This window comes from Panthera leo, chromosome B4 (assembly GCF_018350215.1).
Source record: "Panthera leo isolate Ple1 chromosome B4, P.leo_Ple1_pat1.1, whole genome shotgun sequence".
Lineage (NCBI taxonomy): Eukaryota > Metazoa > Chordata > Mammalia > Carnivora > Felidae > Panthera > Panthera leo.
In genome coordinates, this window is record NC_056685.1 from 73,076,590 (window position 1) to 73,102,254 (window position 25,665).

Consider the following 25,665-nt stretch of genomic DNA (forward strand, 5'->3'; position numbering starts at 1 on the left):
AAAACTTTCCTAAGATCATGGAGAGGAGGAGTCAGTGATGGACAAAGCAAAGGCCAGGCTGCAGAAGCTTTGGAAGTACTGATATAAGTTTCTGTTTTATGGTGGCTACAATATGAGTAGAGGAAGACTAAAGTCTCGATTACAACATACCACAGAAATTAATATTCATAAAGAAGAACCTGAGTTTAAAAAGAAAGAATTATGTTCAACCTACTCTGATTACAAGGAATGGAGAAATATGTAATGTTTCAGATCAGATAGATTTCTATCAGAAGTACTTTAAGTTTGGGGAGGTAAATATAAGCTCTCATGAACATACAGTGTTCTAAAACACTGACAAATGTGTGCAAATCTGTCTCCAACAACCAAATGCCCCCCATTTTAGTATTGCATCCCAAAAGAATGAAGGCAAGTTCAAAAATACTTTTAGTTCACATTTTTAATGTTTAAAAACTATGTTAACAGAACAATTATAGAACAGAACTTCTTATATTTCTTTATTTACACCACATCCTGGGGGGAAAATAAACTATTTGATTAACCATGAATAGCAAAATTTTGTGACTTGTGACATTCACTTCTATCACCCATCTGAAAGTCATTTACAAGTTTTTACATTAATAAAACTGTGGTGTGCTACATATATTGGACTTATATGAAGTCTAAAATACAACTGGACTCTGGAGAGTGGATTAAGTACCAATGATCAAGATTCAAATGTTTTGGGTAAAAATGGCTTCAGACAGTCTATGTTGGCGTCAACACTGAAAATGAAAGGCAGACATGCGAGATTTTCAAAAACTTGATAAAATGGTCCTTCCCCCCCCCCCCCCCGCCCCTTCAAATTCGTGTTCATAGTTAATGTGCAGGTTTTTCCCCCCTTTCAAAGATCCCAAAGTTTGGGAAATGCAGCAATTCAATTTTGGAAAAAATTCTCCCCAACTTCTGTTTTTATAAACACTGTATAGTGGTATCAGTGTTAACAGTGAAAGAGCAGTATGAAGAAACAATTTGTCATTTTGAGTATATCTATATGACAATAACTTGGGTTTAAATATTCCTTATTTGTAGCTCAGAGGATTATCTCTTAAATAACTGAGCTTAATACCAGTATAAGAAATCAATACAGCTATTTCTCAGACATTTTGCTTTCTAAAACAATTAAGATTTTTAGATTCCAAGTTTACACTGAGAGAACAATGTTACCTGGGAGAAAATGTAAATCTGTCTAGTTCCCAAACAAAACCACTAATATCTAGGACAACATTTATTCTTGATATGTAGACTAGATTCTTGATATGCAGACTTCTATTTCAGTGTGGACCAACGACTGAAAAAATATACAGCCTCCTGTTTATTTACAACATATTTACATACAAACGAAGTACTTCCTACAATAAACCTCAGCTGCATAGATTCTTCCTTTTAAAAACACAAATTCAAACTTGTAGACAGCCAGGCCCAGTTCAAAGCCCTTCCTCTGAGAAAACCCTAAAGGAGAATGTCTGAGCCTTGTGAATGTTACAATTTTCAAGAACTTTCCCTTTTAGATTTAGTGATATTTTTCAGTTGTTAGCCACCCCATTCCCAATTTGTACCTGAAAGCCCTATGTCATCATAAATAATCCACTGTGTGTATTTTAGAGGAAGTGTGTTCTTCGCTAAAGGATTCTCAGATCTGCCATCCCTAAGGAAAACCATGTATTAGCATTGCTAAATGATATAGTCTGTACCTTCTTTGTTTTGAGAGCAGCTACAAGTTTACACAACCAGAATGGAGGAATTCTATTCTTAAAGCTTCCGCCCTTTCTAAGCCTCAAGCCATTTACATTGATAAACTGAGGGAAACTAATGGCTTTTGCTCTAAGGCATAAAATCAAATCTGATCTTATCATCAACTTCCTCCCCACTCCAATAAATGTGCCCTTCAGCATTCCGATCTGTTGAAATGGAGCTGGGCTCTACATCCTTTTCTGAGCAGCTTGGAGATGCTTATGAAGTGCAGAACTTTCTAGAGAATTCAATTTAAAAGAGGGACAGAATGGGTCATTACACAACGCACACCAACACTGTGGAGAGCTTACTCATGACACGAATTCAGTATCCAAGAATGCATGTACAGAGTGTGTTTTCATTCTCCACACACACACACACACACACACACACACACACACACACACCTCACCTCCTTCGCAGCTTCAAAAAATGTAATCTTAGCGCGCCTCAGCCCAGATACCCCCGAGTGCAGGCAGCCTTCCTTTATGATTGTGCACCTGCACCGGCGTTTCCTAGGTAACATACTCTGAGGTAGGACTAATGGGGAGAACAAATGAAAGACAAAGTGACCTGGAGTGGTTCTCAAACTTGATGTGCATCAAGATTGCCCAAAGGGCTCATTCAAACCCAGACTGCTGAAGGCTTCCACCCTGACAACTTCTGATTTCATTAGTTCTGGGGTGGGGCCCAAGAACCTGCGTTCTGACAAGGCCTCAGGTGATGCTGTCACTGCTGATCTGGGGGCCATACTTTGAGAACCACTGGCTTAGAGGCCTGAGTCCAACTCCAGAAAGAAGTCCGTTGCAGGGCAACTGTCTCACGTGTCCCCTGAGACACTGAGCAGTCTTACCACAGCTCCTTGTCCACCCCTAGCCCCATGACCATCACCCATGTGCACCTTTCTCAACACGGTCTGGAAGTATAAAGAAGGAAGGTCAGCAGAGAGCTTTTTTACACCGATCTGATTACTAGGCAGTTAAACAATGGTTTGTTAGCACTAAACCCATTAAAAGTGCTGTGTGCTTCAATGACTGGCATATAGGAGAAGCTAGGCAGCAACATCCTCTTCTGTAATGGGCAGGGAAGGAGACAAACGATAGGAGCAACAGGTCCTACGAACAGAAGAGTCAGGCCAAGCCTGAGAACTCCAGGCAAAAGAAAGGATAGCAGGGGAGGCACGTCCCTGGTGGTTTCCAGCCCACAAGAGGTCCCCTCATCCTCCTTCATCCTCCTTCTACCACCAGACTCTCTGGTGGCCCTGGATTTATTCTCCCCCTCCTGTGCTGGACACCCTGCTTCAGGCCACTGTGGTCACCACTAACTGGTGGTGGCTCTACCCCCACCATCCAGCAGCTGGTGTGTGGCTGGCGTGGGCAGTCCAGACTTCATTCACAGGAATGACATATTCTTGGCAACTCTGAACAAATACCCCTTAGAAACAATATTATTTTTGGTGGTTAGGCTTTTTAGCAATCATGTTACATTATCCTATTCTGCTAAACCATGGGTCTGATCATCTTTCCTAGCTGCTCTGGGAGCCTAAACAACATGTATAACATAGTTCCTGGAGGAAAATACATTCTGGCTTGCAAACAACCAACTAACAGGGCTTTGTAACATGATCTGCTTATAAATTGGGGACAGCCCGTGTTTAACAAGACTAGATTTCTTTCCTGTACACAGTTTACTACTCCACTCCCAGTAAGTAACGTTAAGTAAATTAGGGATTTACAGTATATTGTGTTATAAGAACTAGAGAACAGTTCTAAATCCAAAGTATGAAACTGGCACTGTTCACTAGTGTTAAGGTTCTATCTACCAAAGGAAAACGTGCTGCTCCCAATGGCTAAGGTATAATATTCTTTAGTCTACTAATTTAGCAGAAAAAACTTCTATAGCACTTGACTGTTGTTTAAATTCTACCTAACATCTGTGATACATGTATTTTTGGCTACCAGTTCACTATTCTGAACAAGAATTATTGCAGTACATTGACAGCTAATCCCACACAAATGATGTAATTAATCAGCGGTATATAACAAATAAACAGTGGGGTCTATTATATTCAGTTGATAATGAACTTAGATCACACACAAAGATTTTAAAAACCCATGGTATCACAGACATCAACAACGTGCCTCCTCTAAATAAATATTTTAAATAATAATAAAAATTCCTTGTGCTGACACATAAAATCCAGAGATCCAAAAATACCACTACACATCCCAAGAGTTCATGATAATTTTCTAAACTGACTTTGTGAGTGTAAAATGAATTGTTATAAATTAATGAGGAAAATACAAAGTAGCCTAATATTGCTTGTAAACTAAACTATGTATTTTTTTATGGAGGGTCAGTCCACTACCTGGCTATTTCACTACTCGGTGCTCTAGACAAGCCTCCAAGGGCCAAAGGACTTGCTTTGCTTTTCATCCAATATGGAAGATACTGCTGAAAGGGACAGAGGTGGCTGTGGATTTTACTAGGTTAGGTATTCATGTATAGGTAGGCATTCATATCTAATTACCTGGACTCTGTCTGACCTAATGTGGATGTAATTCAGAAGCATTACATTAAAAGCTATAATGATCCTACCAGGAAATGCAGGAAATAACCTTTCCTTCTCCCAAAGAGGATCACAACAAGGTACTTTGATGATGCCTTTTCTATGGGACATTAGTCTGTAAAGGGGGAGCGGACAGTTCCTGGTTACTCCCAGTGAATGGTGAGCAGAGGCCTTTGGGGATTTGAGTGAAGGAGGAACAGAACTCAGAGCTAAGTGCTTGGAAATCCTGCTAAGAGTCTGCAGTTAGATTCTGATCTCTGGATAAGAAATCCGTGCTCGGTGAACTTAGGTGTTTTGAGAAATTCAACCAGAATATAAATGAAATACAAATCCTGTTTCAAGAGACCAGCTCACAGAACACGAACATTTCTTACTGTGTGATATAGACTGTCCAATCACAGGTGATTGTCCAGCTTAGGGAACATGTGGTTCTAGGTTTCCTTACTTCCCCCCAACTTTCCAAGCTGTGTGACTTGTCCCCAACTCTCTTCTTTTTCAGTCTCTGTGGATTTTCCCTCTACCCTGTTTAGGGGACAGTGGGGCTGGGGTAAGAGTGTGAGGCAACTCTGTCCTCTGTGTGGGTCATGTCAGGCAGGCAGTAATGGCCCACTCCTTGGTTAGGGACAAGAAGAAGAAACAGCACAGGCGCCAGAGTCCCCATCTGAGGGAAGCAAGGTACACTGATTTTGTCACAAGTTCTTCTCAAAGGCTATTTCTGAGGGTGCTATGTTTCTTTTCTTTTTTTCTTTTTTTTTTTTCTTCAAGACTCTAGGTGGATTGTTAATAGAGAAGAAATAGGAATGAGGCTTATATTTAAGGTACAAAAATCTTGTATTTGTAATAACCTAAATTTATAGATATAAAACAAGTCTTTTAAAGACCCCCCTAAAGTACCCAATATAAAACAGGAATTACTTCTCTTAGATCGTCCTTGGCTAGATACACATTATTCCCTGTGCAAAAAGCTGGTGGACATGAGTAAAAGCTGCTGGGTTCATAATTTAAGAAAATGTTTTTTCTCCTTTCAACAATACAGGCGTAGGGTTGAAGGCTATTTTTTTCAGAGGAATATTTTCTTAAGCATTTTGGATACTCTTGCTTCTCAATTTATTACAAAGGTGTCATGGGTCTCCCTCAGTGGAAGGTGACTCAGCTCAGAGTAACTTTGACACAATTTGCCAAGAGGGAAACAAAACTTCACTTGCTAGGTAACCCAAATGTGTGGTTTAATATGTTTACCAAGGTAAGAAGTCATTCTCACCCCCTTCCCAGCTGAGAACATTCATTGGAGAATGTCTCTACATAAAGCAGGATGTAGTACCAATGAGGCCACTGGACTGCTAGAGCCCCCGGCTGCCGGGTGATCAGAGCCACCTCAAATATTGGGCAGGTTCTGATCCAGCAATGGCACACACCCTGTCACTCTCTTACAAGTATCCCTGTGTGCTATGTTAACCAAAGTAGGCAAAATACTTATGAAACCATTTTTTTTTTCTGTAAAGCAAAATAACTATATACAATTCAAGATTCTTTTCTAAAAAGGTACAGATGATGTGAGTGGAACATCGGCAGGAAAATTATTACAGAATCTGGATGTGTAATAAATAAACATGATTGATGATCATGTTTTCAAAGTTTTAAGGGACCAGGAAGTAACAAAAAAATAGAGTTAGAAGAGTGAAAAATAACTGTGAAGAGCACGGAGATACACAATTGCATGAAACTTAAAAAAAAAAAAAAATATCCACAATCCTTAAATTGATCTGAAATCTTAGAGGGACTGGAACCATTATAGAAACTGGTTTCTGTTTTGCTACCAAAATGTTATTCCATTTTAAGTATCTTGTGAATTTCTGTTTGCTTCTGTAAACTTGCAAAAGAAGTGATGAAGACTGCTGATGTGGGGTGACATGGCCGAGCAGCGGTCTGGAAATGTCTCCTGTCCTCAGCTGGTCTCAGTGGCCTTCGTCACTATTTGATGAGCAGGCCCAGTCATAGATGACCAATGGGATGCTGACCAGGGAAAACAACACCCCCAGGCCCAAGAAGAGGGCAGCCTGGAGCAACACAAAGGCAAGGGTTATTTTCAGTGAAGCCAACCACATACACCTGGGAAAAAAAGAGAAATGCCTTCCCTCTCTTTTTGTGTCCCCTTGTATTTGGGGTTTGTTACAGCCATTGCTGACCTGTGAGAATCATTCCAAGGCTGTATGGATATGATTCTCCAAGGATGGGGAAACAAGGACTAAGCTATGCAGGGCCATCCTCTCCATTCTAGTTCTTTGACTTCATGGTCACCTCAGAATGAATCCATTCTGTAACGCACTGGGTATCCTTACAGTTTCTTTCAAACTCAGACTACAACTAAAAGGGAAAAATGGCCTTTAACACCATACAGGTCATTTTGTTGCTTTTTACCAACCAACCTAGGTTATCGCTGGCAGGCAAACATTTCTGTTTGAAAAAGTGGGGGGAAAAGATATATAAGAGCAAAGTAGATTTGATCAAGTGAAATAGGAAATGAGTATCCACAACTAAGTTATTTTAAGGGTTGAGGAAGGCCAGCGTGGGGATAGGTTGCTAAATCCAGAATCTGAAGAACGTGAGGTTAGAAATTGCTTGGCCTTAAAAGTGTCCAATGAGAGCTTTGCAGGGAGAAGGATAAAGCAACAGAAGAGCCAAGGGGCTGGACTGGAGCCTGGAGGACAGAGCTAAGGAAGGGAAGGAGAAAAGGTGAATGGTGGAGTTGTACAGACTTTACCGTCAGAGAGCTGGTCTGACTCCCAGTGGGGCCCCACATGGACAGGATCCCTTGTCTAATGCTATCTGGTAGATCCTATGACCAGCTTTAACATGGGAGCAGGGTTGGGGAGGCCCAGCGAATTCATGGGCAACAGGCCTCTACCATTTTCTGATTTAATCTGAGTATATTTTACTGCTGCGCCAAAGTGACTGCTCCTTCTCTGTCCTTGTGAAACCCCTACTGGGAAGGTTTAGAAGGGTTTGGGACTTGCGGCTTCAGGGATAATCCTGTTGGGGAGGTAGGTGCTGTATCAGCATCAGTGCTGCCTCTCCTAAATGTACAAGGATGATCCCTCCTGCCTACATCTCTGCTGACTCTGTAATACGTGCAGTTGGAGCGCTTACACTATTTGGGAGGGCAGCTGAGAAGCCTTCTCCGAGGCCAAACAAAATGGTGCTCCAGAAGGTACTCATGTAGCAGCCACTTCACCCCTGCTTCCCTCACTGTCTCCAAGTGCACCACCTCCAAGATGCCTTTGAACTTCACTAGACCTGGAAACAAGAATCCCAATATAGAAAGGTAGTTTCTGAATCCAGGTCTGTTGTTCCAAAGTATTTTTGTCAAATCATAAAAAGGCTCTTTAAGCTAACTCAGCCACCTTAATTAAGGTGTCCCTTGTTCCCTGGGTTGTCGGAAGGAGTTGCATGACTAGGAATTCTACAGAAAACAGTGGGCTACATGAAATCTTTGAGTCTCTTTCCCTTTCCTGTCTTGATAAAGACAAAGCATTGCCTTACAGAGAAACAGGATGACGGCTGGCCCTAACCCTAGCTCAGAGCAAAATCTAAGGCACAGTAAGAGTAACACATTTTGAGAGAATAGAGAAGATTCTGATGTGATATTTTAAATCTCCCAAAGGGGAAAACTATAGGACTGGTGTCCCCTTTTGAGGTCACTAACAGTAGGATTAGGTGGTGGAGATGGACTATTAATTTGGTAAATTTAAATGAAAAACTAATCAGAAAACTTAGAGTGGCCGGCATGAGACATACCCAAATTCTTTGAGTCCCTTTATCTCCATCCTGACTTGTGATTTTTAAATAAAGAGATGAAGGAAGAATGAAAATAAGCATATTAGCAGATGTAACTCCTGTAAAATAAGAAAAAAAAAAAAGTTTGAAGTTGTTACGGTGAAACTGTAGCATTCTAAGCAGCTGTTGTAGAATGAGGAGCATAAAATAAAGCCATACCTACGACTCCAAAAATATCCTTCATGGAGGGTATGAAGATCACCAACAAGTTGATAATAACCAAGAGTATGAAGGTAACCAAGACATGACGACATAAATTAAACTTTGTTTTCTTAGCCAGTTCAAATAAAGATGAACGAACCTACAGGATCAAAAAACAAAGATTCTGTGAGGGCCTCTGGCCTGGCAACCCTCACATTCTCAGCAGAAACGAACATACTGGTGCATGGGAATCTGTGAAGTGTTTTCTAAGACCTTGTGCAGTATTACAACCAGGGGTCTTGATTTCAGGCAGGTATTTTTATTTATAAATAGGTAGTTTTCTTTTGTGGGGAATAATTTCTGTGTGTGTGTGTTTTAAGTTTATTTATTTATTTTGAGATAGAGAGAGTAGGGGGAGGGGCAGAGAGAGAGGGAGAGGGTGTGAGCCTCATGAGGAGCTCAAACTCATGAACCATGAAGTCATGACCTGAGCCGAAATCAAGAGTCAGAAGCTTAACTGACTGAGTTACCCAGGGGCCCTGATAAATATATTTTTTTAATGTTTATTCATTTTTGAGAGACAGAGTGCAAGAGGGGGAGGGTCAGAGAGAGAGGAAGACACAGAATCTGACAGGCTCCAGGCTCTGAGCTGTCAGCACAGAGCCCAACACAGGGCTCAAACTCACGAACCATGATGAGATCATGCATGACCTGAGCCGAAGTTGGACACTTAACCGACTGAGCCACCCAGGCACCCCTGGTAATTTCTGTTTTTATCTATGACTAAGTATTCTCTTCTGGTCCTTTTATGTTCTCTCATCATGGACAATCAAGATTCAAACATTCTATCTACATTTCTCTGTAAAGGAGGAACAGATTAATTAGAATTAAGATTCATTCCATCAAAGGCTACCCTATCTCACTGATCCTACTTTCTTTCTGAAGAGCCTCAACCGAGTCTCGGGGTCCTTTCCTGATACAGTTTCAGTGACACAGGATAGTTACCTGCAGCAGGCTTTCTCTGGAACAGCCTCCTTAACACAGAAGGAAAGGTGAGACCTCAACTTTTCTCATATTGCACCGAGGCCTTTTACTCACCGTGAAGAATAACACCGGCACTGTGAGGATGACAGCAACAATTACAGCCAGCCGCACTGTCAGGATGAGAATGTCATCTTTACTCTGGTACTTGTGAAGGAGGTCTGATTGCACATTTTCTAAACCGAGGAAAAGAGAGTATTAGAAAGAAAGCACATGGCCGAATGACAGTTTTTCTGAACATCAAAGAATTTATAAACTAAAGGGCAAGGAAAGCAATGTTCTGGGTGTTGAAATAACTATTAAAACAATTTATAAAGTTGAAAAGAAAAATCCCCGGTGTGAGACATGCTCCACCTGTCCATATGTAACTTCAAAAGGAATTTATAGTAATCACTAGAAAGAAGCTACACAGTGTCGGGATGCTTAATTTATACTAAATTCAACCTAGGTGTGAATTGGGATTAAAAATAACATACAGCTGAAGAACAAAACCCTTCTGGAGCACCTGAGTGGCTCAGTCAGTTAAGCGTCCGACTTTGGCTCAGCTCATGATCTTAGGGTTTGTGGGTTTGCGCCCCGTGTTGGGCTCTCTGCTCTCAGTACAGAGCCCATGCCGGATCCTCTGTCTCCCTCTCTCTCTGCCCCTGCGTCACTCACACACACTCCCTCTCTCTCAAAAATTAATATTTTAAAAAATGTTTTAAAATGCTTTAAAAACTCTTCTAATAATCTAGATTTTTCCTCCCTTGTTGCCATTCATCAAACAATGCTAAATTGCTGCAGTCTTGCTGAGGGGACTATAGGCTACATAGAGCGTTTTTCAAACCCTCCTCTTTTCACACAACTTCCAGTGGCCAAGCAACAGAGGTTGTAATGGAACTTCACCACAATCGGGAAGTAATTCTCTTTCATGTATGGTTTTCTTATTTTAAAAAAGTATTCAGCTTCTGTACCACTTTGAACTTTTTCTTAACTCTGAGCTTCTGAATGTTATTTCAAAGACAACCAAAGCTAGAATGAACCAATCTCAAGAGTCTGGGGGTGGGATTCCAATTCTATGCTGGGCCATAGACTGGCCTCAGTTTTGGAAAAAGGAGCCTAGGTTGTAATAAAAATCTCATTGGTTTTAATTTTCTTGATTCAAAACTCATAACCATCTAAAAATAGCTGAGCCTTTCGCTTTAACCTAAGAGTATGAAAGGGTTTGTATTCTACTTTATGTGGAAAAAGAAACGGATTTGCAAAGAAAACTCAAAGCTTGGACGAGATAACAGTGAGACTGTTCAACTAACATGAAGCTCTCCCTCCCTCCCTTTACCACCCCCTTTCCCAGGCCTGCAACTCTGCAGAAAACTTAGAAACACCATTTTTATGCAAAAATTTAATGTGGCATTTATGGATTCATCAGACAATGCTGTCTGCCACTGCTTGTGAAAATGGTAATAATACAACTATATAATCAAGGTAGCCTTTCTCTCCAGGCTGAATTAATCATCTCTAAACATGTTTAAATTTTGAGGCATTTGTGTTTATGAAAAAAAAATGCCCCAGAGAAATATTATTTAATAGAGAACAATGTGAAATATATGTATTCAAATTTAAATCAGGTCCCAAATTATAATAATAATGAAACATGTTAAATACAGCTGGAGGATAATTTGAATAGGAGAGGATGAAGACTTAGTAAAAGAAGGTAAACTATTCATACAAGGTCAATAAATTACAAATGAAATACAGTATATCTCTTTTTCAGGTTTCATTCCTTTTAACCTTCTCTGCCATTCCTTCAAATCTTTGCAGGGCTCCAAATTGCAGTGAACAGTCAGGCGTTTTATTTTTAATTAACACAAGTGTCAGGAGGGTAGCGCCCTGCTCTTTCTCACTTGCAAAATCTGTCTCTGTCTCTTTTCTATTAATGGAATCTGACCCAATTCGCAATAGCAATTAAGAAAGCCTCCTCTGGTATAGTTTTAAACTTTCCTCGGTAAAGGTGGAATACTTATAAAATGCAATTTCTTTTAAAGACAGTAGTAGGAGAAAAAAAATACAGTATCTTGTTTCAGTAATTATTCTACTGTGCAGTCTGCACAGATATATAAAGGAGGCATCACCATTTGTATCAGGAAAGACCAGCAAAATCAATGGGTAGATTTGTGGCTTTTTTGGGCTATCATGTTAAAAGTTATTTGGATACTAATTTTCGCTGATTTATTTACAAACACCTCTATTTATGTGCTAACAGAAGAAACTTACCATAGAATGTCAAGTAGCCAAAAATGGCAGTCAGGAAGTACATAACAAACATGGCGAAAAAGGAGATATTGGAAACCATCTGCATCTTTTTCTGTGATCGACTATGAACAAAGATAAAGGAATTTTAAAAATTAACAACCATGTTACTGAATTTAAGCACCAGTGTTAATACTGAAGAATAATAACAGCCTTCTATCAGGCTAGGACAGATCTGACCAGCTGAAATTACCTCCCTTTCCTGAACCCTCCCCTGCCCCCTGCAATTTCGCCAGCTTAGAATAACTTCTTTTATACCAAATGGGTATTGTGACAGAGAGATTCATGGAACTAACAATCCCTTGAGTGTTCTTCCCCATTCTTTTGAAAGAATATCAGGTTCTCATCTGAAGGGCAGAGAATATTTTTTAGTATTTGTTTTTGATATCTCCATACTCAGCATGTACGAGGAAAAGGGCAGAATAAATTCAGATGCTGTTCTCCCAGCCCCAGAGATCAGGGGCAAAGCTGGAACTTGACCTCAGGTGTTCTGTTGCTAAAGCTGCAGTTTAGGTTCCTTTTTTCCCACTGAGTAGCCAGGGATGCACCAGAAAGTCTCCGTTTCCAGAGCGATTAGTACACAAGTGGTTATGGATACGATGATGAAGGGCTCCTAACTCTTAGGTCAAGTTTACCCTGAGAGTTTGGACAAACCTGTAAGTTGCTTTAATGGCCCAAATAATTAATCTACAAGACTTGTGCTCAATAAGAGACCACGATAGTCCTAACTGTTGTTTGTGTCATAACAGGAAATATGGCAAACAAGAAAAATTAAGAATTACACACATCAGAAAATTACAAATTAAAAGCTGGACTATTAAATTTAAAAGATGTTAAAGACATATGTAAATACCCTAAGTATGGGATCATAAAGTATGATTGATGTACATTATGATTGATGTACACATAGGTAGCTGTAGGTATTTCAAAATTTACCCATATATCAATTACATATGAAAGAGTCCTGAGTGAATCAATGCTAAATGACATCTATTTTATTTTTGTTTCAAAATGGAAATAGACAGCTATATTGTATACATTTGCTGAGCTTAAGACTATGCCATGATGACTATTTTTGTATGGAAAGTCTGCTGACAGTGGGCTAAAAAGAGAACCCAGGATGGAATTTATAAGCAGGACTTTAATTTTCTCAAGAACAGCAATCAAAAACGTATCTATAGAATCATCTTAAGAGTTTAAAATGAATAATAATATACTTTTGTCCAGTTTGTGGCCTTAACATTAATTTCTTTCTGCCTGATTGAACAGCCTTTTCCATCTAAACCAAGAGGCAAATCAGACACAGCGCATTTTGCAACCTGATTATTATTATACACTTATAAAATAAGCATAAGTTACGTAAAGCAACACAAATACTTGAACTCGCCTAAGTAACACAGTATCTGAAAAATCAATTTAACAAAAAAGTCCACACACTTAGCCGCTTTATATATTTATGGTCAAAATATGCTGCAGCTTTCTGATGTTCCTTGCTCTTTTTTTTTTTTTTTTAAATATACTACTTGCTCAAGAATGTGAGAAAGTAAATGCTGAAGCTGGGTGATGAGTCTGTGGGGTTCATTATACAAGTCTATTTATTTTAATATAGGCTTTTCCCATTAATGAGGGAGATTATGGGGAGAAAAATGATTAAGGGGAGAAAAAAAAATCTCTTACTCTTTAAGCTCACTGTAAATCGGCAGGACTGATGGGTGGCAGACAAAAGCAAACGCAATGGTTGGCAAAGCATACACGGTCTATTGGGAAGAGAGAAATAAACATTAAGAAAAAGCATTCTTACCATAAACATTATTCAGCTCCAGTATTTTTTATTATTATTAATATGTTTAGTTATTTTTGAGAGACAGACAGAGTGGGTTGGAGAGGGGCAGAGAGAGAGGGAGACACAGAATCTGAAGCAGGATCCAGGCTCTGAGCTGTCAGCACAGAACCCGACCCGGGGCTCGAACCCATGAATCGTGAGATCATGACCTGAGCCCAAGTCGGATGTCTAACAGACTGAGCCACCCAGATGCCCCTTTCTGAGCTGTCTTTTTGTCTGATAGCTCTTCAGAATCCCTGGATTATTTGGTTATTAGGAGGGCTTTGATCTCTAAAATAGAAGCAGCTTTTCTAAGAGGTCTTATCTAGCTGGAGACATTAGGCACTTGGCACAGAGGGGTTAGAGGTTCACCTCACCTATAGCATATTTCACATACTTCAGGCATAGCATCGTGCTGGCTGGTCACACAGCATGTTTCCTACGTTATTTCACTGAGTCTCTACAACAACACTGATTAGTAGACAGACCACTGCTTTTCTCCTTACTCCCTCCAGCAGGTTAGGTGACATGCCCAGGACTTCTGCCTCTATTTCACTGCTCTTTGCTTTATAGGGCGTGTCAAATCAGACATAAAAGATGGCTCGAAAAAGAAAACTACTTCCACATTCACTACTTTGGCTGTATCATTAGAGTTGAGAGAGAGAGAGATCTATTTAGTTTTCTTAGATAAGACTTTTTAAAACTCAAACTCAGTGAGACTTCTTATGCAAAAAGAAGGAAGAAAAGTAACAATATATCATGCTCCAATTCTGCCCGAGCACTATACCAGGCACATTCTAAAAAATCCCGTAAGATACAGAACAGAATCCTGTTTTTCACAGGGTTTGGTAACTTGACTAAGGATTTAGATCCAAGCCTGACTGGTTCTATAGTCCACTGTTCCCCATACTATTAACAATATCTCAACAGTATGCAAGTTTCTTAAGCGCCAGTTTGTGGTGGTATCTGTATTTCTGCCACCAGCAGATAAGGTGCAGGGGGCTAAAGATGTTATTTATCATTTTTAAAGATCTACAAGCAAGAGAGGAGCTGAGACAATTATCCAGAGAGAGATTTTCGCAGAGAAAGCTTAAAGTTGCCCTATATGTAAACTGGACAAGACAGAGCATGAAATATAATATTTGTCTATTTCCCAAAGGTCTCTAGATTGTGGGAATTTGGAAGTACTGGTATGCTGTTCTATCGAGAATGAATATTTTCATCAAGGCAATTTAACTACAAATATGAAAAATATAATTCCCTTAACAAAATGCTCTTTATTATATTTAAAAGATAGGGAAACTTACCTTTGAATTGAAGGTAACATATTTTGGTGTACACATGTCAGGATTGGTTAAATTAGCACTTATTGTTGAATTTAGCTCTGGAACAATGCAGGGAATTTGAAATTTCTTGTAGATAACCTGGTATTAAGAAACATGGGAAAAACAATATAGACTTTATCAAATAAAGCCAAACAATGAAAAATTGCTGTGTGGCCTTGTACTATGGCAAAACCAAGCCAACCATTTTCGTCAGCACTTACCACTATTAGGAAAAAAACCATACAGCTCAAAGAAAAGCCACTGGTATAGCCAAGATACCCTAAAAGAAAAGTTGAAAAAACTTATTGTCATTATTTCACATATCACCTTGTTTCCTCCAATGCATCATTTCAAGCATAGTTCCAATAATATACAAATATGCTTATGTAAATATAAGACTTATTACTTGAGAGTGCTACTTGATTTGGCAATATAATGGTGACTTTAAATAAAAACATCATATTAATGTTTTGATTCCAGTTTTCGCTGATAACACCAGACAACGCAGATTCCCAGATCTAGGGAAAAAGAGACTCCCAAATGTGGCCATTGCTCTCTTTTGCTATACTCTGATGGATTCCTATTGCCAAATCCATTTACTCTTTGACTCTGATCTACTCAATAGTTCTTTACTATGCACCTATTGTGCACGTGGTGAATATCAGCTATAATGCTTCTCTTCTCAGATGAAGGGGATGCACAGAGGAGATGAAGTGATTTCTAGGAATAAACTGAGCATCTGGGGATCTTCACACTGGCTGCCCTTGGAATCCCCCAACCCCGTAACCTCCACATGGGCAGAGTTAAGTTGTTTCTGGGAGGATGCGCTATTCTTATCCCTGGAGAAGAAGAGGCCTTCCCTCCTTAAACTGCAAAGAGCTATGTGTATATACATAGAAAAGCCAAAACACAGACCTCGAAACCAGAAAATTAAGTCATTTTTTAAGAAATATACCTATTTATAGGGGCACCTGGGTGGTCAAGTGGTTAAGCGTCCAACTCTCAATTTTGGCTCTGGTCATGATCTCACAGTTCTTGAGATCAAGCCCTGCAGTCGGCTCTGCGCTATCAGCAGATTGGGATTCTTTCTCCTTTCTTTCTGCCCCTCTCTGGCTTGCATTCTCAATCTCCCCCCCCCCTCTCTCTCTCTGTCTCTCACAACAAATAAAAACATTAAAAAAAAAAAAAGAGAAATATCTATTTATAGATTTTACAGAACAGCTACAGAGGCTTGATATTTTTCATACAAAACACTATGGTTAGCAATCATTTGGGGAAGAACGTTAATCTAAATATGTCTGCCTTGAGGGGTGCCTGGGTGGCTCAGTCGGTTGCATGTCGACTTTGGCTCAGGTCACGATTTCACAGTTCATGGGTTTGAGCCCCGCGTCGGGCTCTGTGCTGACAGTTCGGAGCCTGGAGCCTGCTTCAGATTCTGTGTCTCCCTCTCTCTCTGCCCCTCCCCTGCTCACACTCTGTCTCTCTCAAAAATAAATATAAACATTAAAAAAAAAATGTTTTTAAAGGTAAATGTCTGCCTGGAGTTAGCCCAGAATTAAAGGAAATGCATTTTGGATTGGATAGCAGTTTGGCCACATTACTCAATGTGTAAAATTCCCATAACATCAGGCACATTTGTCTCTGAATACACACAAAAAAATGTCAGAACCAAATGGATGGGACTTAGTGATTATCTATTGAGTTTGACTTTTCACTTCTTCCTTCCTCCTCAGTAAAGCAAATAATTGAAAATGGTTAGACTGATAATTTAAGAGTGATTCATAATACTTTTGGGGATAAATATAAGCAACTTTCTGTCTTGATAACAGATTTTAAAATCTACGTATCTAAATAATCAGGATATATAAGATTTTGTGTAAGGAGAATTCCATTTTTGGAACTTTTCTCAGAGGAGCCTGTAGGTTATGCTATTGGACATAGCACTGTGTGTGTTCCTGACCCCAGAACCTCCCTTTTCCCTCCACAGCCCGGTAGAGGGATTGCTAAGGAGGTCACATATTGACCAGTGTTTTATCTCATATTAAAGTAAAGCCTGATTAATACTTGTAATTTATCACTCACTTAATCTTGACCCTACAAGGGAAAGTAGAGGGCAAAGTTGTTCATTTGTATTAGGTTTCTGATTCATCTGGGTTGGGCACTGTAGAGACTATGATAAAAGCAAGATCTTTCCTTACCTAAGTTCTTCAAGAGACACAGAGGGAGGATAATGCCAAAGGTAACTACCACCACCAAAACACGGCCATCCACATACCAGGCTCTGAAAAAGGCATTTAAGTGGTTGGGTCATATTTTCTTAGGAAGTATTATTTTTTCTCAAATGTAACATTTCACAATTTTACTAATTTTTTTGCCATCGTTATTTTCTATTATTGCTATTATTATTTTGCTATTTTTTGCTATTATTAATTTTTACCATGAATTTCTATCATTATTCAGGTTTACCCAAGCACTATAACCCAACCAACCACTCCTGTTTACTACAGTCTCTCCCAAGTGATGGAAGAAAGGGATTATTTCCCCTTCCCCCATCTGCTAACTGTGGCATTCCTTTGAATTAGTTACCTGGTTTCAAAGCTGAATGCATACACTGCATTCAGTCAGATTACAACATGTCTGATCAATTATTTAAGGAGAAGTTCCTTTTTGTTGTGTTTGGCTAATACCCTTGAAAAACAAGTCACCACAGGTAGGCATTGCTTTCTCCCTAATCTCTTGTACTTGACCTTGAGCCCTGGTGCTACACCACTAGGAACTCTGGCTTCTAGGATTCTCCCTTGAAAGAAAACAGAGAAACTAAGACTAACAAGAGCAGTCAAAGAGGAAGTCAAAACAAGGGATATGTCAGGTGCAGCTGTAGCGTCTTCCAGTTGGCTCATGTAAATTTCGCTCTCCAAGACAGAGATTAGGGTCTTCATGTTGTTGCATGTTCCACTTCTGTGTTAAATATACTTCTGTGTTAAAAATACTCCCTATCTGTTCTATTTTCTAGAAACCAGACATAGATTTTAGGCGCTTGGGGAGATGTAGCATCTATTGTTTGCAGCATGACAGATAAATCTACCTTTTAAATGTTCATATTCAAATAGCTTTCCCTGCTTCTTTCATTTACATAACCCCAGGGAAATTTGTTGGAGCTAGGAAGAAAGAGAAAAACAACCTAGGGAAAGCTAGGGTTTCTGCGGTTTTCAGAAAACACAAACTTTGGTCAGTCCACATTTAAGTTAAAAATATTTTAGTTATCTCACAAAGGAAAAAAAATGGTCCATAACTTACGAAAATGCCTCTTCCTTTCCCATCAGAAACTTTATGGCAGAGGGTAGTTCATTTTTTACGATGAAGAGGTAGCTCAGCATTGCTAGAGGAAGATGAGAACATTGTTAGAAAGGAGATACTAAGGCTCACGTTGCAGGCTGCATAAAAGGCTAACAGCCTGTTCTTACACTGACCTTCAATAGGACACAAAGACAGTTTTAGATACTCAGTATACTTGGTTTTGAGTAAGGGCTCTCTCTGCTTCACTTTCCTTGTGCCATTTAAGCAATGAGAAGGACACTGCTTCCATTTTGTTAAAATTCATGTGGCCACCCAACCACCAGAATTAGAAAAGATAATAATATTCACATACTTCAAAGTTATGTATAGAAAAGCGAGTTCTTTTTACCTCCAGTGTTCTGTAGAGAGGTGGCTCCGAAGATTACGAGCTTCCCTGTGGTGCCAAAGACCTGTTCTCCCAGCTTCTCATAAACCATGCAGCCTATTTAAAAATCATAGTTGAGGACACAAGAAATGACAGCGTTCTAAAAGCTAAAGAAAGCCAAGATTTCATCGTTCTATTGACTATTCCCCAAGTTATTCTGTGTCTTTCTCAAAATTACACAAATGGCCTTTATGGCTTTGCAAGGGTTAAGGTGTTGCAACCTCTTGACATTTTAAAATGTCAGACATGACCACGATTTCTCCCTTTTCAGGTTGGCTACAAAAGCATTCCAATTAAATTGTTAGGTCGTAAGGCTTATTTTTGACTATCTCAAAGAGTCTTCCTACTTTACTGGGGGGAAATTCCTACTCTGACCTCATTCTCAGGTTTGGTGCATATCATTAAAATAAAGATTTGATTTAAAAATAAAAATCCTGATGACTGAGATGAAAGTTTCCTTTTGAATTAATTACATGAACTGATTAGGCTAACAAGGAATTATCTTAATAATATTCCATGAATGCCTCATGTGTCCTAAATAGAGTAACAAACTTAGAAACATAATAGTCAACATCAGAATTTTGATCATTTGTAAAATTTACTTCAAAGATATGCCACTCACAAAAGAGACCAATAGATAAATCTGTCAAAAGAATAATTTGGCTACAGCAAAATCCTAAAGTGTTCAACTGGCTCATCTCAGTAAATACTAAACTGTTAAACCATTCATTAAAAAAACATGTTTACATTTCTTTATGACGGTTCAGCTCATGTTTTCAAAATGTTTACAGAAAGCAATATGGGTCAGACTATAATTAAACCTTTGTTTAATCCTTCATAAGACTGGTGTTTAAACTAGACAATGGTAGATCCTCCATCTATTACAAAATGTCCCAGTTAAATGGAGCCGTCTATGTACAATAATAGCTGGCCAATGTGGTTTTAGCCAATGTAAAAGTCAGAGTATTACAAACAGAATCCATTCGTCCCAGGAATAGAAAATAAACACTTCAGGTAGGACACTGCCCAGGACTTGGAGCCTTTCCACAGTACCCTCACTCCCACGTTGCCTTGGGAGTAACATTTTCTCCTTGGAATATACACAAAAAAGAATGAAAGCTCTGTTTACTTTTAAAATCGTGAAGGTTATAATATCAAAACATGGGATCCTTGTTCTGAATTTATAAAGAACTAAGTAAAAACTGAAGCCTTTCACATGGAGTCATCTTAAACTAGAAAAACAGGTATAATTGAGGGTTCACTTTAAATGGCAACGCTATTTTCTCAATGTTCATGACAATTTAATTTCTATGGTGCTGTATCTATTTCTCTGGGTAAATACCACTAGAGGTTTTCGAGTGACTGTAGGCCAACGTGCTCTTCAATAATCGGTGGCTGAACTGGGAGGGCATCATTTGTTCACAGTACCCTGGCTTTCACAAAATAGACGTATTATCAGCTTACCTGTTTCCTTTGAACAGATCAAAAGAAGGTTTATTGAATATATAGACAGCAGTGTCACAGAAGTCAAAAGTATCCTAAAGCAAAGAAAATAAGTCTTGTAATAACTATAAAAGAACATACCCTGACCTTACATTTTTTAGAAGGGCAAAGGCTTGTTTATATTGTTAACACTATTCGTTAGTAGCACCCAAATTTTGGGAACTATTAGTCATGCCCTCTTTAAAATCCTGAATAAAAATGTTCTACCCAATAAAGAACTGCTATTTAGAATCAGAGTAGCCCTAACAGTGCAAATCCCCTACATAATTCAAAGTCTAAATAGCTCTCTGAGGTCATTTCAGTTGAGATGACTTTCAAACAATATTATGAAAGATAGCTTTTATGGTCTATGATGCACTTTCCCTTACATCCGAGTGAGAAAGTGTGAGAAAGGGGTGAGGGGATAGGGTGAGGGTGGGGGCTGAGGAAAAGGCTTTTGTGACTCTTAGGTCAATGACTATGTGACTTTAGGCAACTTGCTCAATTTCTCCCATCCCTAGATTCCTTACCTATAGCATAGACACAGGCTCAATGATGTCTAAGGTACTTTTCATCTAATTACTCTAATGACTCTGTGGCTACTTTTGAATCTATACACTGGACCACAAAGATAATCCACTTTTTTTTTGCACCTGGTACCTTACTCTTAAAGAAAAAGCACTTCTTTTAACTGATGGGAAAACTTTGATAAGAAAAATAAAAAGACTTTTTTGAATGACGACCTCATGTTTTTGTTTTAGTACATCCGGCTCATTATCAAACCCTCCTCAAGAAAAAGCACAGTTAAAATGATGCAGGAGATTACACAGATTATTTCTGAATCATTTGGTTCATATTTAGTAATTGAAAATAAAGCCTATTTACTAAAAAGAAAAAAATTCTAGTCCCCGTAGTGAAACCACTCACTTTCCTGAGGTAGGGAAATATAACCTTAAACAATACGTTACTGCAGTTGATTCAACGTTTGAGTAATTAAGGCAATGATTTTTATAGCAAGTGCCATTGAGAGGTACTTGGCACATCATGTGTGGGCTCTCTCTTCCCAACCCTTCCCCCACCTTGCACACCCTCTGAACCACTGCCCTTGGGCCCAGCTCAGATGTCACCTCCTTGGGTGCCTTCCCTTGCCCCAGGCAGAAAGACAGCTCTGTGGCTCTCTCTTGTCTTATATCTCTCATGGCAGTTTGCTTCTCTTGTGTGCAGTGTGGCCATCAGGAGATAAGTGGGGACTACAGAATGGTTAACTGCAAAGTAGATGGAATGCCAGAGACTGGCCACAAAACATAAAAGAGGGACAGAGCTCAGTAGAGGTAAAACAAAACACTGGGAGAAATAATAGAAAAACCTAACACTTTGGGTGAAGACCAAACTGACCAGCTAATAAAAAGGGGAATTTAGGTTAAGATAGGATTGTAAGAAAGTGCATTCAGACACAGATTGACCTAGCTAAGATCCTTGAGTAGGAGGGTGATTAAGAGGGTAAGTCCCTTATTATCTATTCTGGCTGAGGGACTCGAGAAATAGATAGTTTCTCAAGAAACTGAGAGCAAGCATTTATTAACCAATCCAGTAGTTTTGAGATATGGTAATGGAACATGATTTTATATGCTCTGCCAGATAGGAAGATATAGGACACAATTGTGGTATGACTTTTCTTTCATCTTGAAGAGATGAACAATATTTATTTTAAAGAAGCAAGCTATGAAGTTCACTCAGAGCTCACTCATATTTTTTGGGACACTGAACACACACTGGCAACTCCTACATGAGCATGCAACAAGCCACAGAGAAATTCTGTGTGACACAGAATAGCATGGACTTCCAGTTGGGGACAGGATAGATGTCATTTTAGGAATCGCCATGGAGTGACCGACATGTCCCCCATTGAGTCTGTTCTCCCGCAACTGACCTGGGGAGGAGAGGGGATATTGCCACTGAGCCCCAGGCTAATGAGTAAAGAGCACGGCCTTGCAGGGACTATGTACCTAGCAGGAGAGAGACTTACCAACGTCTACATAATGATTAACCAAAGGCCCTAAGCCTAGAAGAACTGGGTATTTATTAGCAAAAGAAACATTATCAGGAAACATCGGTTACTCAGCTAAGTAGCTCATGGGACCACATGGTTCTCACACATGGTTGCCTCTTAACATGTTCTACTTGGTTGAATCTCTTTGTAGGTGATGCTCAGCTGGCCTGTGACCCTTGGCAAGAAGAAAAGGATTTCTTCATAAACTCCTATCACCTCTTTTTCTTTTGCAAGTGGGAGAAAAGTGTTGGTCAGGGAAAATATTAGCAGGGAGTTCACCTATTTTTTTCCCCACACTGAACAGCAGCACAGCGAGGTCCTCCCACGGTGAAGGAAACGACCCTCCCACTCCCATGTTTAAGAGACATAGCATTGCACCCCCACAAAAGGACCTGTAGTAGGAGCCTGACAACCTCTGCCTTTAACCACCCAGTCTCTAAGACTATCTTCTCCATTCCTCCCAAAATATAAATCTTCCCTTCGAAAACTGAAAACTAACATAAAACAAAGCCCTTTTTCTATCAGGTCATAAGAGACAAATTCTGTATGTAAAATGTTAAGACTGCTTTAGGCTGTAAGAGAATCTGGTGGTATTCACGGAATTAAAATTTAGAGAAGGACACCTTCTTGTCTAGATTCTTAGAAACACTAAGTTGTATAATTGGCTATCATAGATCCTAGAATAGTGTAAGGGGATCCAGAGATGTCAAAGACACAAAACATAACATCAACAAGAGTAGGAAGAATGAGTTGGGAGAGAATGTAATGACTTATTTGAACATTTCTCCTGTCTTGAGCATTGTGATTGTGCCTCTGTTTGTCCAGTTAGATATTTGTATACAGTTGTGGTTTGTTGGAAGAGAAATATAAGCTGGAATTCGTGTTCTGAGAGGAACATGTGATGCATTGTTTTCGTCTCATGTGGATATCTAGACACACTTCTCATATTGACCAAAAGTTTTAACATGGTTACGGCAAAAGCTGCATGCTGAAAAAGGTGTTCCGGTGGGAACTAAACCTCAGCAATAGGAACTGAGCTGTCAATGTTGGTATTTCAGACTTATGTTTAGCCTTGAAGAGAAGGGGATTCAGAACATGTGTCTGTCTGGACATGGGCACTGGGGAAGCAGTGGCAGGAGAGTTCTCTTGTTAAGAATGTGGTCAGGAACTTCTGAGAACCCTTGTGTCATTAACACTTTGAAGATATGTATGGTGTGGGGACATCCTCGGACAGTTTGTGTCCCCTGAGAAGAAAGAGGCCTGTTAGGAAACAATTCTAGACTCCTGGATCAGGGAGACAGCTTAGAGGCCACCCTGTCCAGCTTTGCACCCAGCACAGGAAACATCTATGCTCCATCCAACACACAGACATCCAGATCTAGAGAGTTATCTTACAGGGGACACATACGCAACCCATCGTGTTTCTGGAAAGTGCCATGCACGGGAACTGAGGCTGAGCTGAAACTACCGCTGCTATTTCTACCCTTGGGTCCTCATTTCATCCTGTAAACCTACTTGAATCTACTTGAAACCCTCTCCCACTAAACGGTCCATCTGATGGGCACTCACTTTAAGACTGTACCGTTTGACCCAAACCTCTCCAGTTCTTCCAGCTTTTGTCCTGTGATGGAGTGCTCGGGCTCTACATCTCAGTCATGGTCCAGTTCCTCCACTGTACTTTTTAATGGCTGTATGCCAAGAAAAGCACAATGCTGTCACCTCAGTTTCGGGCCCAACAGTACAAAGCATGTTAAGAGTATTAACTTGAGTTGGACATCATGCTTTCTTTAAGGCAACCTATTTCAGTGTTTGTTTTTATGGTGGCCATGCCACATTCTTCATTCTTGAGCTTCTGCTGTAAACTGCTATTAGGCTACTCTTCCTGGTTCTATCCTATGTACTTTTTTTGAAAGCTAAGTGCAGGACTCTGCACTTATTTCCACTACATTTTAGCTTTCCAGTCTTGTGACATCTTTTAGAATCGTTGATCCTTTCTCCTTATGTGCCAACTACCTCATCAAGCTTCATATCTTGAATTTGCCTTCATCCAAGTCACTGGTACCAACTTTGAATAGAACAAGACCATCTAGAAAAGGGCCCACCATCCAGTCAACTGCTCAAGCCAGAAACCTGGGAGTCACCCTTGATCTTTTATCTACTCTCTTATCCCTCATATCTAATTCACCGGCAAATGTCCTATCACTTCTACCTCCAAAACACATCCTAAATCCATATGCTTTTTCCCCCCAATCTCCATGGCCACTACTCCAATCCAAGTCACTATCACCCATAATTTCTGGGCAATTACAGTAGTCTCTATCTGTCTCCTGTTTCTTGCCCCCAATGATCCATCCTCTACCCAAGCACCCAAGTAATCTTTTTATTTCATTGCTTTATTATGTTCCTCCATTACTGGACAGGCCATGACAGTTTAATTTGGAGTCATGGCCTATCCTCTTTGCCTGTTTACATACAATACCAAACGAAGCACACTCTTAGCTAAGAATAAGTGCATTTACAAAATATTAGAATCTCATTTGTAAGTCATGTGAGATTATGCCAAATGTCCTGCTAAAATCAAGATACACTTTGCCTAAGACAGTCCTGTGACCTACTAGTTCACTGTTGTCTCAAAAGATGAAGCTAGTTTAACACAACTATTTAGGAAAACACTACTGGCCTCTGTGGAGCAATATTTTCTGCGGTATTTGCACATAAACAAGCTATTTAATAAATTGCCCTAGAATATTACTTGGGATCTACTTTTTACCACTTCTGAAAGCTGGGATGAAACTTGCCTGTCTCTAGTTCTCTGGCGATACTACTGTTCTCCATGGTCCACGATATATTTACTGTATTTGGTGCAAGAAAATTTTGACTCCTACCTTAAACAGTAACATCTAAACATCTATTTCAAAAACATTTATTGATTGTTTTGAATCACATTGATAAGACAGTAATTCTTTGTTCTTCCATAACTTACCCAAAGATTACATGGGTGACCTTATAATAATTTCATTTCTTAAAGCACTGTATGCTTAGAAAATGGAAAACCATGAGAATAAACGGAACCAAAACATTCAAGGCAATTGAAATGTTCTATCCCATGACTGTGGTGGTGATTTCACAACTGGATTTGGGCAAACTTATCAAATCCTATCCTTTAAATTGGAAAATTTTGTTGTATATAAACTACCTAAAACAAAACAAAACAAAGGACCAACGCCACATCACTTTATGGATGATGAGATTATCTTTTAAAAGCCTAGCTGAATAACAAGAAATCATATGACACACTCCCCACCCAGCACCAGAGCCCTGGAAAGAGGTGGAGATGAGGCAGCAGTCACTGCTGCGGATCCAGAAATAGCATTGATGGGGGTGTGCAGAAGGGGGTGTTCGGGGCTGCCGTGCAGGTGAGCGCTTTCAACTCCTCCAGGACCCACCCACTCCTCTTAAAACATAAGGGAACCCTTCCCAACTACTCTCCCCGCATTACTCTCCCTGTCCTCTTCCCTTGCCAAAGTTTAAGGCAGCTGTCCTCAGACTTTAATGCTCTATACAGATCTCCTTAGGATCTTGTTAAAATGAAGGTTCTAACTCAGTCGGTCTGGGGTG

At 39.7% G+C, this 25,665-nt stretch overlaps 1 protein-coding gene across 4 annotated transcripts in view; it reads right to left on the bottom strand.

Annotated features, from left to right (window-relative positions):
* Positions 1–352: 352 nt before the first annotated feature.
* The window catches only part of SLC38A1 (solute carrier family 38 member 1), a 68,302-nt gene continuing 42,989 nt past the window's right edge, over positions 353–25,665 (bottom strand). For 3 of the 4 annotated variants that reach the window (XM_042946312.1, XM_042946313.1, XM_042946314.1), the window contains 12 exons: positions 19,980–20,053; positions 18,480–18,572; positions 18,092–18,173; positions 16,993–17,075; positions 15,016–15,074; positions 14,777–14,893; positions 13,325–13,404; positions 11,612–11,712; positions 9,416–9,534; positions 8,336–8,477; positions 8,138–8,235; positions 354–6,399 (listed from right to left, as the gene is read on the bottom strand). In XM_042946312.1, coding sequence (XP_042802246.1) covers positions 6,298–6,399; positions 8,138–8,235; positions 8,336–8,477; positions 9,416–9,534; positions 11,612–11,712; positions 13,325–13,404; positions 14,777–14,893; positions 15,016–15,074; positions 16,993–17,075; positions 18,092–18,173; positions 18,480–18,572; positions 19,980–20,053 — 1,150 coding nt within the window. In that variant the 3' untranslated portion in view covers positions 354–6,297. Of the gene's footprint in view, positions 6,400–8,137; positions 8,236–8,335; positions 8,478–9,415; positions 9,535–11,611; positions 11,713–13,324; positions 13,405–14,776; positions 14,894–15,015; positions 15,075–16,992; positions 17,076–18,091; positions 18,174–18,479; positions 18,573–19,979; positions 20,054–25,665 lie in introns of all 4 variants that reach the window. The other variant, XM_042946315.1, reaches the window with a different exon arrangement.